This window comes from Triticum aestivum, chromosome 5D, assembly GCF_018294505.1.
Source record: "Triticum aestivum cultivar Chinese Spring chromosome 5D, IWGSC CS RefSeq v2.1, whole genome shotgun sequence".
Classification (NCBI taxonomy): domain Eukaryota; kingdom Viridiplantae; phylum Streptophyta; class Magnoliopsida; order Poales; family Poaceae; genus Triticum; species Triticum aestivum.
In genome coordinates this window covers 274,232,149-274,247,761 of record NC_057808.1, presented here as the reverse complement: position 1 = coordinate 274,247,761, position 15,613 = coordinate 274,232,149, and the positions used below count along the sequence as shown (strand labels likewise).

The 15,613-nt window shown below is 48.0% G+C and overlaps 2 protein-coding genes and 1 pseudogene across 2 annotated transcripts; all 3 read left to right on the top strand.

The window, feature by feature from the left end:
* Nucleotides 1-3,426: 3,426 nt before the first annotated feature.
* LOC123120500 (ribosomal L1 domain-containing protein 1-like) lies at nt 3,427-4,389 on the top strand (annotated as a pseudogene).
* Nucleotides 4,390-8,626: 4,237 nt separating this feature from the next.
* LOC123120499 (ribosomal L1 domain-containing protein 1-like) lies at nt 8,627-9,544 on the top strand. The gene is made up of 2 exons (XM_044540510.1): nt 8,627-8,632; nt 8,738-9,544. The coding sequence occupies exons 1-2, from the start codon at nt 8,627-8,629 to the stop codon at nt 9,512-9,514; spliced, it is 783 nt and encodes a 260-aa protein (XP_044396445.1). The 3' UTR covers nt 9,515-9,544.
* A 4,210-nt stretch (nt 9,545-13,754) lies between these two features.
* LOC123124653 (ribosomal L1 domain-containing protein 1-like) lies at nt 13,755-14,750 on the top strand. The gene has a single exon (XM_044545233.1). The coding sequence runs from the start codon at nt 13,939-13,941 to the stop codon at nt 14,728-14,730; it is 792 nt and encodes a 263-aa protein (XP_044401168.1). The 5' UTR covers nt 13,755-13,938; the 3' UTR covers nt 14,731-14,750.
* Nucleotides 14,751-15,613: the final 863 nt, after the last annotated feature.

The window sequence follows — 15,613 nt, the reverse complement described above, 5'->3', positions numbered from 1 at the left end:
CCCTATTCCTTTACATTTTTTTGTTCCTATGTTTTCTGATCCTGCAAACTGAACAGAGCCTCAGAGGGTGCTTGGATCCAAGGGACTTATTTTAGTCTGACTAAAAATAGTCTCTTTAAGAGGCTAAATTTTCAAGCACCCTTGACTAAAGAGGGGCTAAAACTAGTCTTGAGACTAAAAAAATTTAGTCAGGGGTACGCCTACTAAAATGTGGATTAGTCCTCTCTCTCCTCATTTAACTCCTCTCCTTTAACACATGCGAGTTCTGGATTGGAGGGTTTGGAGGATAATAAATGCTCATTTACATGATTTAGTCTCTTTAGTATTTGGATCCAAGCATGGATGAGGCTAGCAAGTTTTAGTCCCACTACTTTTAGTCATGGGACTAAAACATATCCAACCACCCTCTCAAAGTTTTTATCTTCCCAAAGTTTGATAACCTGCTGGCATCATTCGATATGTACATTCAGTATGGCTCTTTCTGCTGCCATAATGGCCCCATCTCGGATAGCATGAGCTTCCATTACCAAAGGGCTTACAGCTGTTTCATATTGCTTGCCCTCGCAGAAATGTCCCAGCACTGTCTCTCCACACAAGTCCTGCTGCACCAGTTCCTTCTTCCTCCTAGTATGATGCATGAACATTTATCTTGGTCTCTGCCACTTCAGAAGGTTTCCATACTGGCCGCACCTTACGAGGCTTATGTCTCGCCCCCTCCCCGGTCAAAGCCAAATCAGTAGTGGTGTCGATTGCCGAAAGGACCGAGGCCATGATTGATTTGCCTCGTTCACCATGCCGACGTGCGTTATGCTCAGTCCAGACAGCCCGCCGCCACAGAAGATCCATGCATCAACGTTCTGTATCACCTTCCCCTCAACAATATCAACAGCCCAGGAATTAGGATGTAGCGATGGTACTTTGTGGCGTGTCCAGCTCTTCAGCTCCTGCCAGAATATCCGTGCCCAAGTACATTCAAAGAGGGCATGGAAGATAGTTTCCTGACCTGCGCAGTCCTCGTAGAAGTCGATTTGTTCCATGCGGCGTTCCTTTAGAATAGCCTTGCACGGGATATACTTCTTGATCGCTCCACCACAAGCTCCTGACTTTAGGTGGTACCGGCAAGCCCCATAATTTCTTCCAGAACATCTTGACATCGCCTCCAGATCCTCCCGGAGCGGTTGCAATCCTTTGTTTAGTGGTCAGCACTCAGTATGTTAAACGGACTGAGAAACACCCGTTCTTTTCAAGGTGCCAACCCCACGTATCTTCCGTTCAAAATGTGCTTGAACTCTGTGAACATCCCATTGGCATGTGTCCATTAGTATAAGTTCACTCACCTTATTTAGAGTTGCCCCCGTTCTTTTGACCATGGGTTTCAGATTGGGGTTGTTTCGTTTCCATGAATCTGCCCAAGGATTGATTGAAGTGGCACCCCACCTGTTTGATCAGGCCAACCAGCAAAGCCTCTCTACGGTGCAGTATTGCTCTCCACACATGGGAGCATCCTCGCTTCCAAGAAATCACAGTTGCGAAAATATTTTCCTTTGAGTACCCGAGCACATAATGACTTCGGATTTGTTAACATCCTCCATGCTTGTTTATACTCACACTTATTTTGGGACGGAGGGAGTAGCTAGGAAGGACTGATTGAACGTGGGAAAGTCTCTGAAGCCCATGCCACCTTGAGATTTTGGAATGGCAATCTCCTTCCACTTCCTCCAATGCATCTTTCCTTTTGTTCATCACCTCCCCAGAAAAAGCGAGCCACGATACTCGCTATTTTCTTCCATAGCTTCTTTGAGAGCTGAAAACAACTCATAGAATAAGTCAGAATCGCTTGGCAAACAGCTTGACAAGGGCTTCTCTAGCTGCACCATTCATGAGTTTTGGAGACCATTCACGAAGTAAACTTTTCAGTTTTGTAACAATACTTTCGAAGTGTTCATCCGTAGACCTACCTAGGACCATTGGGAACCCTAAGTACTTCTCCACCAACGCTTCATTGGTTATTCCGGTCTCATTGTGGATTACCTGTTTCACATCAACATCACAATTAGCACTAAAAAATATAGGAGATTTGCTATTGTTCACCATCTGTCCAGATCCTTGTTGGTAGAGATCCAGAATATTTTGCAGTCTCGTCGCTCCTTGTTTCGTCGCTTGTGAGAATAGAATGTAGTCATCTGCGAACATAAGGTGTGACACGCAAGGTGAATTTATTCCAATGCTTATTCCTTTCGAGAGGTGTCCCTCTCCATACTCCTTGATCATGTAACTTAGCCCTTCCACACACAACAGAAAATGGTATGGAGAGATGGGGTCATTTTAGAAAATTGCCTATTCACCTTCACAGAGAAAGTAACAGATTCAACACAGGCCATAATGCGATTAATCCAGCCACAAGCAAATCCTAGCTTAGTCATAATCGCCTTCAAGTAATCCCATTCAACCCCGTATTCATGTCCCCTTCTTTTAGATATTGTACTCTAGATCGTTGCCTTGCTTGAGCCTCCTCTCTAGTTAGCAAGGAAGTGAGAACCTTACTGGAGGGAGAGGAAATGCTTAAAGAGGTTAATAGTACTGGAAGGAGAGGAAATGCTGAAAGAGGTTAATAGTACAATTCTAGTTCTTATACCCAAGGTGAAGTAGGCCCAGCACCTTGGACGGTACCGACCCATCTCGTTGTGTAATGTATTATACAAGACAGCAGCTAAAGTTCTAGCGATGACATTGAGGCCAGTTTTGGATGAGATCATCTAAGAGGAGCAATCAACGTTTGTACCTGGAAGGCTTATAATGGATAATGTTCTCAGTGCTTACGAGTCTATTCATTACTTGAAGAAGGGGAAGGCTTTGGGTTTTTCCACGCGCGTGCTCGTAAGAGAAGGACAACTAATTACAAAACAGTAAACAGAGCTAGCTACAACACTCCACAACGATTTGAACTTGCTAGTCGTTCGGTTCAAGAAGCGTACATACCAGATTGCCTGGTCGTCTAGTGCCACTAGCACCGGGTCACGTTGAGCGCAACCTTTACCATGGCGTCCCGTCGTTGATTGAGCTTAACTGGGCCAAAATTGAGCTTGTGTTCCGTTCCAATTTAGCTTGTTCCTAGAACATCGGCCTCAGTTTCTAAAAAAAAAACGCCTCAGCCTCGGCAGCCTCCCCTTCGCTAAGCCATCTCCGCCCTACCTCCCCCATCAAAAAAAGAAAATATGTGCCCTGTCTCCCCCAATGGCTAAATCTATGACTCTGTCCCATACACCGCGAGGCGCCTCCACTCCTCTTGCCCACGATCGTGCGCATGCCCTCGGCACAGAGCCGCCTCCTCCATCAGCCACCTCTCTCTATGCCCCCTTTGAGCATCACCGTCCACCTTTGTCGCCTTCCCACCTCCATTTGCCACGGGCTTCGCTCGCTTCTGAGATGCCGGTACAGACGGCAGTCTGCCTCTCCTGACCCCATCGACAACCGCCTGCATCCCTGCCACGGTGAACCCTAAACTACTCTACCGCCGAAGCCATGCCGCCGCCGTAGAAAAAGACCAAGGTGGAGCACGAGGTGCCCCGTGCGACGGTGGCCAGCGCCGTGGTGTCGCTGACCAACCGGATGCGCGAGCGTGCGGCGGAGGCACCCCCGAACCTGCTCGCGGACGAGCGCGACGACGTCGTGGTGCTCCCGCTCTCGCTCCGCCGCGTCCCGCCCAAGCCCACCACCAAGCCGCACCTCCTCCCGTCCCGCACCCTGTCGTCGCCCACTCGGCCGCCTCCATCTGCGTCATCTCCGACGACCGCGCCGGCTCCGGATCCCCCGCCGCAGCCTCCATCCTTGACGCGACCAGGTCCCTCGAGCTCCCCGTCTCGGAGGTCATCCCCTTCTCCGCCCTGCGGACCGACTACCGCCCCTATGACTCACGCCGCCGCTTGGCCGCCTCCTACGACCTCTTCCTCGCCGACCGCGCCCTACTCCCGATGTTGCCCTGCCTCCTCGGGAAGTCCATGTACTCCACCAAAAAGGCCCCACTCGCGGTCGACTTCACCCGGGCTGGAAGGCCAGAGCAGGTCTGCAATGTCCTGAGCTCCACTTGCCTCTAACTGCGATCCGGTACCTGCTCGGGGATCAAGGTGGGAAGGCTGGACATGGAGGAAGAGGAGATCGTCGAGAACGTGATGGCGGCAGTGGAGGCTGCTGTGGAGAAGGTGCCAGAAAAGTGCGCAAACGTGAGGGCTTTGCATCTCAAGGCTGTGGACTCGGTTGCCTTGCCGATATACCAGATTGTGCCGGAGTTGGGCATGAAGATTGAGGTTTGTTAGCTCATTCACGCAGCCCTAGATTTTTCACCTGCTAAGCTTCGCTGTATGTGGTATCTGTCAGACTGTCGCTGATTAGTTTGTTTGCGGTGAACTTCAATTTGTACGCGAATCATGATGCATGTTTGAGACCCTGTTTAAAGCTGAACATCCAACTTCATACTTCTCGTTCCTTTTTTTTTAATCAATGAGCTCTATCGATCAAAGATCACGATTACAATCTTGCCTTAGAGTATCGCTAAGGAACGTAGGAGTGTTATTGAGCCAAAGGCATCTACCTCTTTTAGCACAAAGATATGCAGCTACATTAGCACCCCTCACTCGACACCACCAGCTCATGTAAAATACTCCCTCCGCTTCCTAAATATAAGTCCTTTTAGAGATTTCAATATGGACTACATACGGATCTATATAGATATATTTTAAAGTGTAGATTCACTCATTTTGTCCATATTAAAATCTTTAAAAAAGTTATTTAGGAACGGAGGGAGTACTTCCTACTGCTGACCTCTCAGGCTGCGTTCGGTCCGGAGGAAAACTCAAAGGAATCTGATCCTGTGCTATTTTCTACCTTTGGTGTGTTCGGAGTGAAGGAAAAATGAGCAGTAAAACATTAGAATGTCTCGATTCCTGTGTGATTCCTACAGATTTCACAGGAAAAGAAACATCCAGTCAGACCTCTTGTTTATCGCGGTTGGCCGAGGCAACACACTGGTTCTGATGTCTAATCCAATAAAATATTCATTATATGGCATGGAGTGTGAGAGAGTCAAGTCTGCAGCCAAATAAAAAATAAACCCAAGATATGGGTCACAACTGTGGTGATGTCCATCTTCTTTTGATCACCGCCGAACGGTTCACTCCTAACTATTTCTCTGTTTAAAATTCCTCAGTTTCATATGTGCTTGTTTTCCCTATTCCTTTACATTTTTTTGTTCCTATGTTTTCTTATCCTGCATATCGAACAGAGCCCCAGAGGGTGCTTGGATCCAAGGGACTTATTTTAGTCTGACTAAAAATAGTCTCTTTAAGAGGCTAAAGTTCCAAGCACCCTTGACTAAAGAGGGGCTAAAACTAGTCTTGAGATCAAAAAAATTTAGTTAGGGGTACGCCTACTAAAATGTGGATTAGTCCTCTCTCTCCTCATTTAACTCCTCTCCTTTAACACATGTGAGTTCTGGATTGGAGGGTTTGGAGGATAATAAATGCTCATTAACTTGATTTTAGTCTCTTTAGTATTTGGATCCAAGCATGGATGAGGCTAGCAAGTTTTAGTCCCACTACTTTTAGTCATGGGAGTAAAACGTATCCAAGCACCCTCTCAAAGTTTTTATCTTCCCAAAGTTTGATAACCTGCTGGCATCAGTTTCGATATGTACATTCAGTACGGCTCTTTCTGCTGCCATAATGGCCCCATCTCGGATAGCATGAGCTTCCATTACCAAAGGGCTTACAGCTATTTCATACCATATTGCTTGCCCTCGCAGAAATGTCCCAGCACTGTCTCTCCACACAAGTCCTGCTGCACCAGTTCCTTCTTCCTCCGAGTATGATGCATCAACATTTATCTTGGTCTCTGCCACTTCAGAAGGTTTCCATATTGGCCGCACCTTACGAGGTTTATGTCTCGCCCCCTCCCCGGTCCAAGCCAAATCTGTAGTGGTGTCGATTTCCCAAAGGACCGAGGCCATGATTGATTTGCCTCGTTCACCACGCCGACGTGCGTTATGCTCAGTCCAGACAGCCCACAGCCACACAAGATCCATGCATCAACGTTCTGTATCACCTTCCCCTCAACAATATCAGCAGCCCAGGAATCAGGATGTAGCGATGGTACTTTGAGGCCTGTCCTGCTGTTCAGCTCCTGCCATAATATCCGTGCCCAAGTACATTCAAAAAGGGCATGTAAGATAGTTTCCTGAGCTCCGCAGTCCTCGTAGAAGTCGATTTGTTCCATGCGGTGTTCCTTTAGAATAGCCTTGCACGGGATATACTTCTTGATCGCTCCACCACAAGCTCCTGACTTTGGGTGGTACCGGCAGGCCCTATAATTTCTTCCAGAACATCTTGACATCGCCTCCAGATCCTCCCGGAGCGGTTGCAATCCTTTGTTTAGTGGTCAGCACTCAGTATGTTGAACGGACTGAGAAACACCCGTTCTTTTCAAGGTGCCAACCCCACGTATCTTCCGTTCAAAATGTGCTTGAACTCTCTGAACATCCTATTGGCATGTGTCCATTAGTATAAGTTCACTCACCTTATTTAGAGTTGCCCCCGTTCTTTTGACCATGGGTTTCAGATTGGGGTTGTTTGGTATCCATGAATCTGCCCAAGGATTGATTGAAGTGGCACCCCCACCCGTTTGATCAGGCCAACCAGCAAAGCCTCTCTATGGTGCAGTATTGCTCTCCACACATGGGAGCATCCTCGCTTCCAAGAAATCATAGTTGCGAAAATATTTTCCTTTGAGTACCCGAGCACATAATGACTTCGGATTTGTTAACATCCTCCATGCTTGTTTATACTCACACTTATTTTCGGACGGAGGGAGTAGCTAGGAAGGACTGATTGAACGTGGGAAAGTCTCTGAAGCCCATGCCACCTTGAGATTTTGGAATGGCAATCTCCCTCCACTTCCTCCAATGCATCTTTTCTTTTGTTCATCACCTCCCCAGAAAAAGCGAGCCACAATACTCGCTATTTTCTTGCATCGCTTCTTTGAGGGCTGAAAACAACTCATAGAATAAGTCAGAATCCCTTGGCAAACAGCTTGACAAGGGCTTCTCTAGCTGCACCATTCATGAGTTTTGGAGACCATTCATAAACTAAACTTTTCAGTTTTGTAACAATACTTTCAAAGTGTTCATCTATAGACCTACCTAAGACCATTGGGAGCCCTAAGTACTTCTCCACCAAGGCTTCAGTGGTTATTCCGGTCTCATTGTGGATTACCTGTTTCACGTCAACATCACAATTAGCAGTAAAAAACATAGCAGATTTGCTATTGTTCACCATCTGTCCAGATCCTTGTTGGTAGAGATCCAGAATATTTTGCAGTCTCATCGCTCCTTGTCGCATCACTTGTGTGAATAGAATGTAGTCATCTGCGAACATAAGGTGTGACACCCAAGGTGAATTTATTCCAATGCTTATTCCTTTCGAGAGGTTTCCCTCTCCATACTCCTTAATCATGTAACTTAGCCCTTCCACACACAACAGAAAAAAAGGTACGGAGAGATGGGGTTGTTTCACAAAATTGCCTAGTCACCCTCACGGAGAAAGTAACAGATTAAACACAGGCCATAATGCGATTAATCCAGCCACAAGCAAATCCTAGCTTAGTCATAATCGCCTTCAAGTAATCCCATTCAACCCCGTATTCATGTCCCCTTCTTTTAGATATCGTACTCTAGATCGTTGCCTTGCTTGAGCCTCCTCTCTAGTTAGCAAGGCAGTGAGAACCTTACTGGAAGGAGAGGAAATGCTGAAAGAGGTTAATAGTACAATTCTAGTTCTTATACCCAAGGTGAAGTAGGCCCAGAACCTTGGACGGTACCGAACCATCTCGTTGTGTAATGTATTATACAAGACAGCAACTAAAGTTATAGCGATGACATTGATGCCAGTTTTGGATGAGATCATCTAAGAGGTGCAATCAGCGTTTGTATCTGGAAGGCTTATAACGGATAATATTCTCAGTGCTTACGAGTCTATTCATTACTTGAAGAAGAAGGGGAAGGCTTTGGGTTTTTCCACGCGCGTGCTCGTAAGAGAAGGACAGCTTATTACAAAACAGTAAACAGAGCTAGCTACAACACTCCACAGCGATTTGAACTTGCTAGCCGTTCGATTCAAGAAGCGTACATACCAGATTGCCTAGTCGTGTAGTGCCACTAGCACCGGGTCACGTTGACCGCAACCTTTACCATGGTGTCCCGTAGTTGATTGGGCCTAACTGGGCCAAAAGTTGAGCTTGTGTTCCGTTCCAATTTAGCTTGTTCCCAGAACGTCCGCCTCAGTTTCTCAAAAAAAAAAACGCCTCAGCCTCGGCAGCCTCCCCTTCGCTAAGCCATCTGCGCCCTACCTCCCCCATAAAAAAAAGAAAATGTGTGCCCTATCTCCCCCAAGGGCTCAATCTATGACTCTGTCCCATACGCCGCGAGGCCTCCACTCCTCTTGCCCACGATCGTGCGCATGCCCTTGGCACAGAGCCTCCTCCTCCATCAGCCACCTCTCTCTATGCCCCCTTTGAGCATCACCGTCCACCTTTGTCGCCTTCCCACCTCCATTTGCCACGGGCTTCGCGCGCTTCTGAGATGCCGGTACAGACGGTAGTCTGCCTCTCCTGACGCCATCGACAACCGCATGCATCCCCGCCATGGTGAACTCTAAACTACTCTACCGCCGAAGCCATGCCGCCGCCGTAGAAAAAGACCAAGGTGGAGAACGAGGTGCCCCGTGCGACGGTGGCCAGTGCCGTGGTGTCGCTCACCAACTGGATGCACGAGCGTGCGGCGGAGGCACCCCCGAACCTGCTCGCGTACGAGCGCGACGAAGTCGTGGTGCTCCAGCTCACGCTCCGCCGCGTCCCGCCCAAGCCCACCACCAAGCCGCACCTCCTCCCGCTCCCGCACCCCGTCGTCGCCCACTCGGCCGCCTCCGTCCGCGTCATCTCCGACGACCGCGCCGGCTCTGGATCCCCCGCCGCCGCCTCCATCCTTGACGCGACCAGGTCCCTCGAGCTCCCCGTCTCGGAGGTCATCCCCTTCTCTGCCCTGCGGACCGACTACCGCCCCTACGAGTCGCGCTGCCGCTTGGCCGCCTCCTACGACCTCTTCCTCGCCGACCGCGCCCTGCTCCCAATGTTGCCCTGCCTCCTCGGGAAGTCTCTGTACTCCACCAAAAAGGCCCCACTCGCGGCCGACTTCACCCGGGCGGGATGGCCAGAGCAGGTCTGCAATGTCCTAAGCTCCACTTGCCTCTACCTGCAATCTGGTACCTGCTCGGAGATCAAGGTGGGCAGGCTGGACATGGAGGAAGAGGAGATCGTCGACAACGTGATGGCGGCAGTGGAGGCTGCTGTGGAGAAGGTGCCAGAAAAGTGGGCAAACGTGAGGGCTTTGCATCTCAAGGTTGTGGACTCGGTTGCCCTGCCGATATACCAGATTGTGCCGGAGTTGGGCATGATGATTGAGGTTTGTTAGCTCATTCACACAGCCCTAGATTTTTCACCTGCTAAGGTTTGCTGTATGTGGTATCTGTCAGACTGTCGCTGATTAGTTTGTTTGCGGTGAACTTCAATTTGTACTCGAATCATGATGCATGTTTGAGACCCTGTTTAAAGCTGAATATCCAACTTCATACTTCTCGTTCCTTTTTTCTGAATCAATGAGCTCTATCGATCAAAGATTACGATTACAATCTTGCCTTAGAGTATCGCTAAGGAACGTAGGAGTGTTATTGAGCCAAAGGCATCTACCTCTTTTAGCACAAAGATATGCAGCTACATTAGCACCCCTCACTCGACACCACAAGCTCATGTAAAATACTCCCTCCGCTTCCTAAATATAAGTACTTTTAGAGATTTCAATATGGACTACATACGGATCTATATAGATATATTTTAAAGTGTAGATTCACTCATTTTGTCCATATTTAAATCTTTAAAATGTTATTTAGGAACGGAGGGAGTACTTCCTACTGTTGTCCTCTCAGGCTGCGTTCGGTCCGGAGGAAAACTCAAAGGAATCTGATCATGTGCTATTTTCTACCTTTGGTGTGTTCGGAGTGAAGGAAAAATGAGCAGTAAAACTTTGGAATGTCTCGATTCCTGTGTGATTCCTACAGATTTCACTGGAAAAGAAACATCCAGTCAGACCTCTTGTTTATCGCGGTTGGCCGAGGCAACCCACTGGTTCTGACGTCTAATCCAATAAAATATTCATTATATGGCATGGAGTGTGAGAGAGTCAAGTCTGCAGCCAAATAAAAAATAAACCCAAGATATGGGTCACAACTGTGGTGATGTCTAGCTTCTGTTGATCACCGCCGAACGGTTCACTCTTGGTATTTCTCTGCTTAAAATTCCTCAGTTTCATATGTGCTTGTTTTCCCTATTCCTTTACATTTTTTGTTCCTATGTTTTCTGATCCTGCAAACTGAACAGAGCCTCAAAGGGTGCTTGGATCCAAGGGACTTATTTTGGTCTGACCAAAAATAGTCTCTTTAAGAGGCTAAAGTTCCAAGCACCCTTGACTAAAGAGGGGATAAAACTAGTCTTGAGACTAAAAAAAATTAGTCAGGGGTACGCCTACTAAAATGTGGATTAGTCCTCTCTCTCCTCATTTAACTCCTCTCCTTTAACACCTGCGAGTTCTGGACTGGAGGATTTGGAGGATAATAAATGCTCATTAACTTGATTTTAGTCTCTTTAGTATTTGGATCCAAGCATAGATGAGGCTAGCAAGTTTTAGTCCCACTACTTTTAGTCATGGGACTAAAACCTATCCAAGCACCCTCTCAAAGTTTTTATCTTCCCAAAGTTTGATAACCTGCTGGCATCAGTTTCGATATGTACATTCAGTACGGCTCTTTCTGCTGCCATAATGGCCCCATCTCGGATAGCATGAGCTTCCATTACCAAAGGGCTTACAGCTATTTCATACCATATTGCTTGTCCTCGCAGAAATGTCCCAGCACTGTCTCTCCACACAAGTCCTGCTGCACCAGTTCCTTCTTCCTCCGAGTATGATGCATCAACATTCATCTTGGTCTCTGCCACTTCAGAAGGTTTCCATATTGGACGCACCTTACGAGGTTTATGTCTCGCCCCATCCCCGGTCAGAGCCAAATCAGTCGTGGTGTCGATTGCCCAAAGGACCGAGGCCATGATTGATTTGTCTCGTTCACCACGCCGACGTGCGTTATGCTCAGTCCAGACAGTCCGCAACCACAAAAGATCCATGCATCAACGTTCTGTATCACCTTCCCCTCAACAATATCAGCAGCCCAGGAATCAGGATGTAGCGATGGTACTTTGAGGCCTGTCCTGCTGTTCAGCTCCTGCCATAATATCCGTGCCCAAGTACATTAAAAGAGGGCATGGAAGATAGTTTCCTGAGCTCCGCAGTCCTCGCAGAAGTCGATCTGTTCCATGTGGCGTTCCTTTAGAATAGCCTTGCACTGGATATATTTCTTGATCGCTCCACCACGAGCTCCTGACTTTAGGTTGTACCGGCAGGCCCCATAATTTCTTCCAGAACATCTTGACATCGCCTCCAAATCCTCCCGGAGCGGTTGCAATCCTTTGTTTAGTGGTCAGCACTCAGCATGTTGAACGGACTGAGAAACACCCATTCTTTTCAAGGTGCCAACCCCATGTATCTTCCGTTCTAAATGTGCTTGTACTCTCTGAACATCCCATTGGCATGTCTTCATTAGTATAAGTTCAGTCACCTTATTTAGAGTTGCCCCCATTCTTTTGACCATGGGTTTCAGATTGGGGTTGTTTGGTATCCATGAATCTGCCCAAGGATTGATTGAAGTGGAACCCCCACCCGTTTGATCAGGCCAACCAGCAAAGCCTCTCTACGGTGCAATATTGCTCTCCAAACATGGGAGCACCCTCGCTTCCAAGAAATCACAGTTGTGAAAATATTTTTCCTTTGAGTACTAGAGCACATAATGACTTCGGATTTGTTAACATCCTCCATGCTTGTTTATACTCACACTTATTTTGGGACGGAGGGAGTAGCTAGGAAGGACTGATTGAACGTGGGAAGCCTCTGAAGCCCATGCCACCTTGAGATTTTGGAATGGCAATCTCCTTCCACTTCCTCCAATGCATCTTTTCTTTTGTTCATCACCTCCCCAAAAAAAGCGAGCCACAATACTCGCTATTTTCTTGCATAGCTTCTTTGAGGGCTGAAAACAACTCATAGAATAAGTCAGAATCGCTTGGCAAACAGCTTGACAAGGGCTTCTCTAGCTGCACCATTCATGAGTTTTGGAGACCATTCACGAACTAAACTTTTCAGTTTTGTAACAATACTTTCAAAGTGTTCATCCGTAGACCTACCTAGGACCATTGGGAGCCCTAAGTACTTCTCCACCAAGGCTTCAGTGGTTATTCCGGTCTCATTGTGGATTACCTGTTTCACATCAACATCACAATTAGCACTAAAAAATATAGCAGATTTGCTATTGTTCACCATTTGTCCAGATCCTTGTTGGTAGAGATCCAGAATATTTTGCAGTCTCATTGCTCCTTGTTGCGTCGCTTGTGAGAATAGAATGTAGTCATCTGCGAACATAAGGTGTGACACCCAAGGTGAATTTATTCCAATGCTTATTCCTTTCGAGAGGTGTCCCTCTCCATACTCCTTGATCAAGTAACTTAGCCCTTCCACACACAACAGAAAAAAGGTACTGAGAGATGGGGTCGTTTCAGAAAATTGCCAATTCACCCTCTCAGAGAAAGTAACTGATTCAACACAGGCCATAATGCAATTAATCCAGCCACAAGCAAATCCTAGCTTAGTCATAATCGCCTTCAAGTAATCCCATTCAACCCCGTATTCATGTCCCCTTCTTTTAGATATTGTACTCTAGATCGTTGCCTTGCTTGAGCCTCCTCTCTAGTTAGCAAGGCAGTGAGAACCTTACTGGAAGGAGAGGAAATGCTGAAAGAGGATAATAGTAATGGAAGGAGAGGAAATGCTGAAAGAGGTTAATAGTACAATTCTAGTTCTTATACCCAAGGTGAAGTAGGCCCAGAACCTTGAACGGTACCGACCCATCTCGTTGTCTAATGTATTATACAAGACAACAGCTAAAGTTCTAGCGATGACATTGAGGCCAGTTTTGGATGAGATCATCTAAGAGGAGCAATCAACGTTTGTACCTGGAAAGCTTATAATGGATAATGTTCTCAGTGCTTACGAGTCTATTCATTAGTTGAAGAAGAAGGGGAAAGCTTTGGGTTTTTCCACGCGCGTGCTCGTAAGAGAAGGACAACTAATTACAAAGCAGTAAACAGAGCTAGCTACAACTCTCCACAGCGGTTTCAACTTGCTAGCCGTTCGATTCAAGAAGCGTACATACCAGATTGCCTAGTCGTCTAGTGCCAGTAGCACCGGGTCACGTTGAGCGCAACCTTTACCATGGCGTCTCGTCGTTGATTGGGCCTAACTAGGCCTAAATTGAGCTTGTGTTCCGTTCCAATTTAGCTTATTCCCAGACGTCCACCTCAGTTTGTCAAAAAAATATGCCTCAGCCTCGGCAGCCTCCCCTTCGCTAAGCCATCTCCGCCCTACCTCCCCCATAAAAAAAGAAAATATGTGCCCTCTCTCCCCCAATGGCTAAATCTATGACTCTGTCCCATACACCGCGAGGCCTCCACTCCTCTTGCCCAGGATCGTGCGCATGCCCTCGGCACAGAGCCTCCTCCTCCATCAGCCACCTCTCTCTATGCCCCCTTTGAGCATCATCGTCCACCTTTGTCGCCTTCCCACGGGCTTCGCTCGCTTCTGAGATGCCGGTACAGACGGCAGTCTGCCTCTCCTGACGCCATCGACAACCGCCTGCATCCCCGCCACGGTGAACCCTAAACTACTCTGCCGCTGAAGCCATGCCGCCGCCGCAGAAAAAGACCCAGGTGGAGCACAAGGTGCCCCGCGCGACGGTGGCCAGTGCCGTGGTGTCGCTGACCATTTGGATGCGCGAGCGCGCGGCGGAGGCACCCCCGAACCTGCTCGCGGACGAGCGCGACGATGTCGTGGTGCTCCACCTCTCGCTCCGCCGCGTCCCGCCCAAGCCCACCACCAAGCCGCACCTCCTCCCGCTCCCGCACCCCGTCGTTGCTCACTCGGCCGCCTCCGTCTGCGTCATCTTCGACGACCGCGCCGGCTCCGGATCCCCCGCCGCCGCCGCCATCCTTGACGCAGCCAGGTCCCTCGAGCTCCCCGTCTCAGAGGTCATCCCCTTCTCTGCCCTGCGGACCGACTACCACCCCTATGAGTCGCGCCGCCGCCTGGCCGCCTCCTATGACCTCTTCCTCGCCGACCGCGCCCTGCTCCCGATCTTGCCCTGCCTCCTCGGGAAGTCCCTGTACTCCAACAAAAAGGCCCCACTCGCGGTCGACTTCACCCGGGCTGGATGGCCGGAGCAGGTTCGCAATGTCCTGAGCTCCACTAGCCTCTACCTGCGATCCGGTACCTGCTCGGGGATCAAGGTGGGCAAGATGGACATGGAGGAAGAGGAGAACGTCGAGAACGTGATGGCGGCAGTGGAGGCTGCTGTGGAGAAGGTGCCAGAAAAGTGGGCAAACGTGAGGGCTTTGCATCTCAAGGCTGTGGACTCGGTTCCCCTGCCGATATACCAGGTTGTGCCGGAGTTGGGCATGAAGATTGAGGTTTGTTAGCTCATTCACACAGCCCTAGATTTTTCACCTGCTAAGGTTCGCTGTATGTTGTATCTGTCAGACTATCGCTGATTAGTTTGTTCGCGGTGAACTTCAATTTGTACTCGAATCATGATGCATGTTTGAGACCTTGTTTATAGCTGAACATCCAACTTCATACTTCTTGTTCCTTTTTTTTGAATCCATAAGCTCTATCGATCAAAGATTACGATTACAATCTTGCCTTAGAGTATCGCTAAGGAACGTAGGAGTGTTATTGAGCCAAAGGCATCTACCTCTTTTAGCACAAAGATATGCAGCTACATTAGCACCCCTCACTTGACACCACAAGCTCATGTAAAATACTCCCTCCGCTTCCAAAATATAAGTCCTTTTAGAGATTGCAATATGGACTACATACGGATCTATATAGATATATTTTAAAGTGTAGATTCAATCATTTTGTCCATATTAAAATCTTTAAAAAGTTATTGAGGAACGGAGGGAGTACTTCCTACTGCTGACCTCTCAGGCTGCGTTCGGTCCGGAGGAAAACTCAAAGGAATCTGATCCTGTGCTATTTTCTACCTTTGGTGTGTTCGGAGTGAAGGAAAAATGAGCAGTAAAACTCTGGAATGTCTCGATTCCTGTGTGATTCCTACAGATTTCACGAGAAAAGAAACATCCAATCAGACCTCTTGTTTATCGCGGTTGGCCGAGGCAACACACTGGTTCTGACGTCTAATCCAATAAAATATTCATTATATGGCATGGAGTGTGAGAGAGTCAAGTCTGCAGCCAAATAAAAAATAAACCCAAGATATGGGTCACAACTGTGGTGATGTCCAGCTTCTTTTGATCACCGCCGAACGGTTCACTCCTGACTATTTCTCTATTTAAAATT

Excerpts from the sequence above, each read along its gene's own strand:
- LOC123124653 (XM_044545233.1), top strand. The coding sequence starts at position 13,939 with ATGCCGCCGCCGCAGAAAAAGACCCAGGTGGAGCACAAGGTGCCCCGC.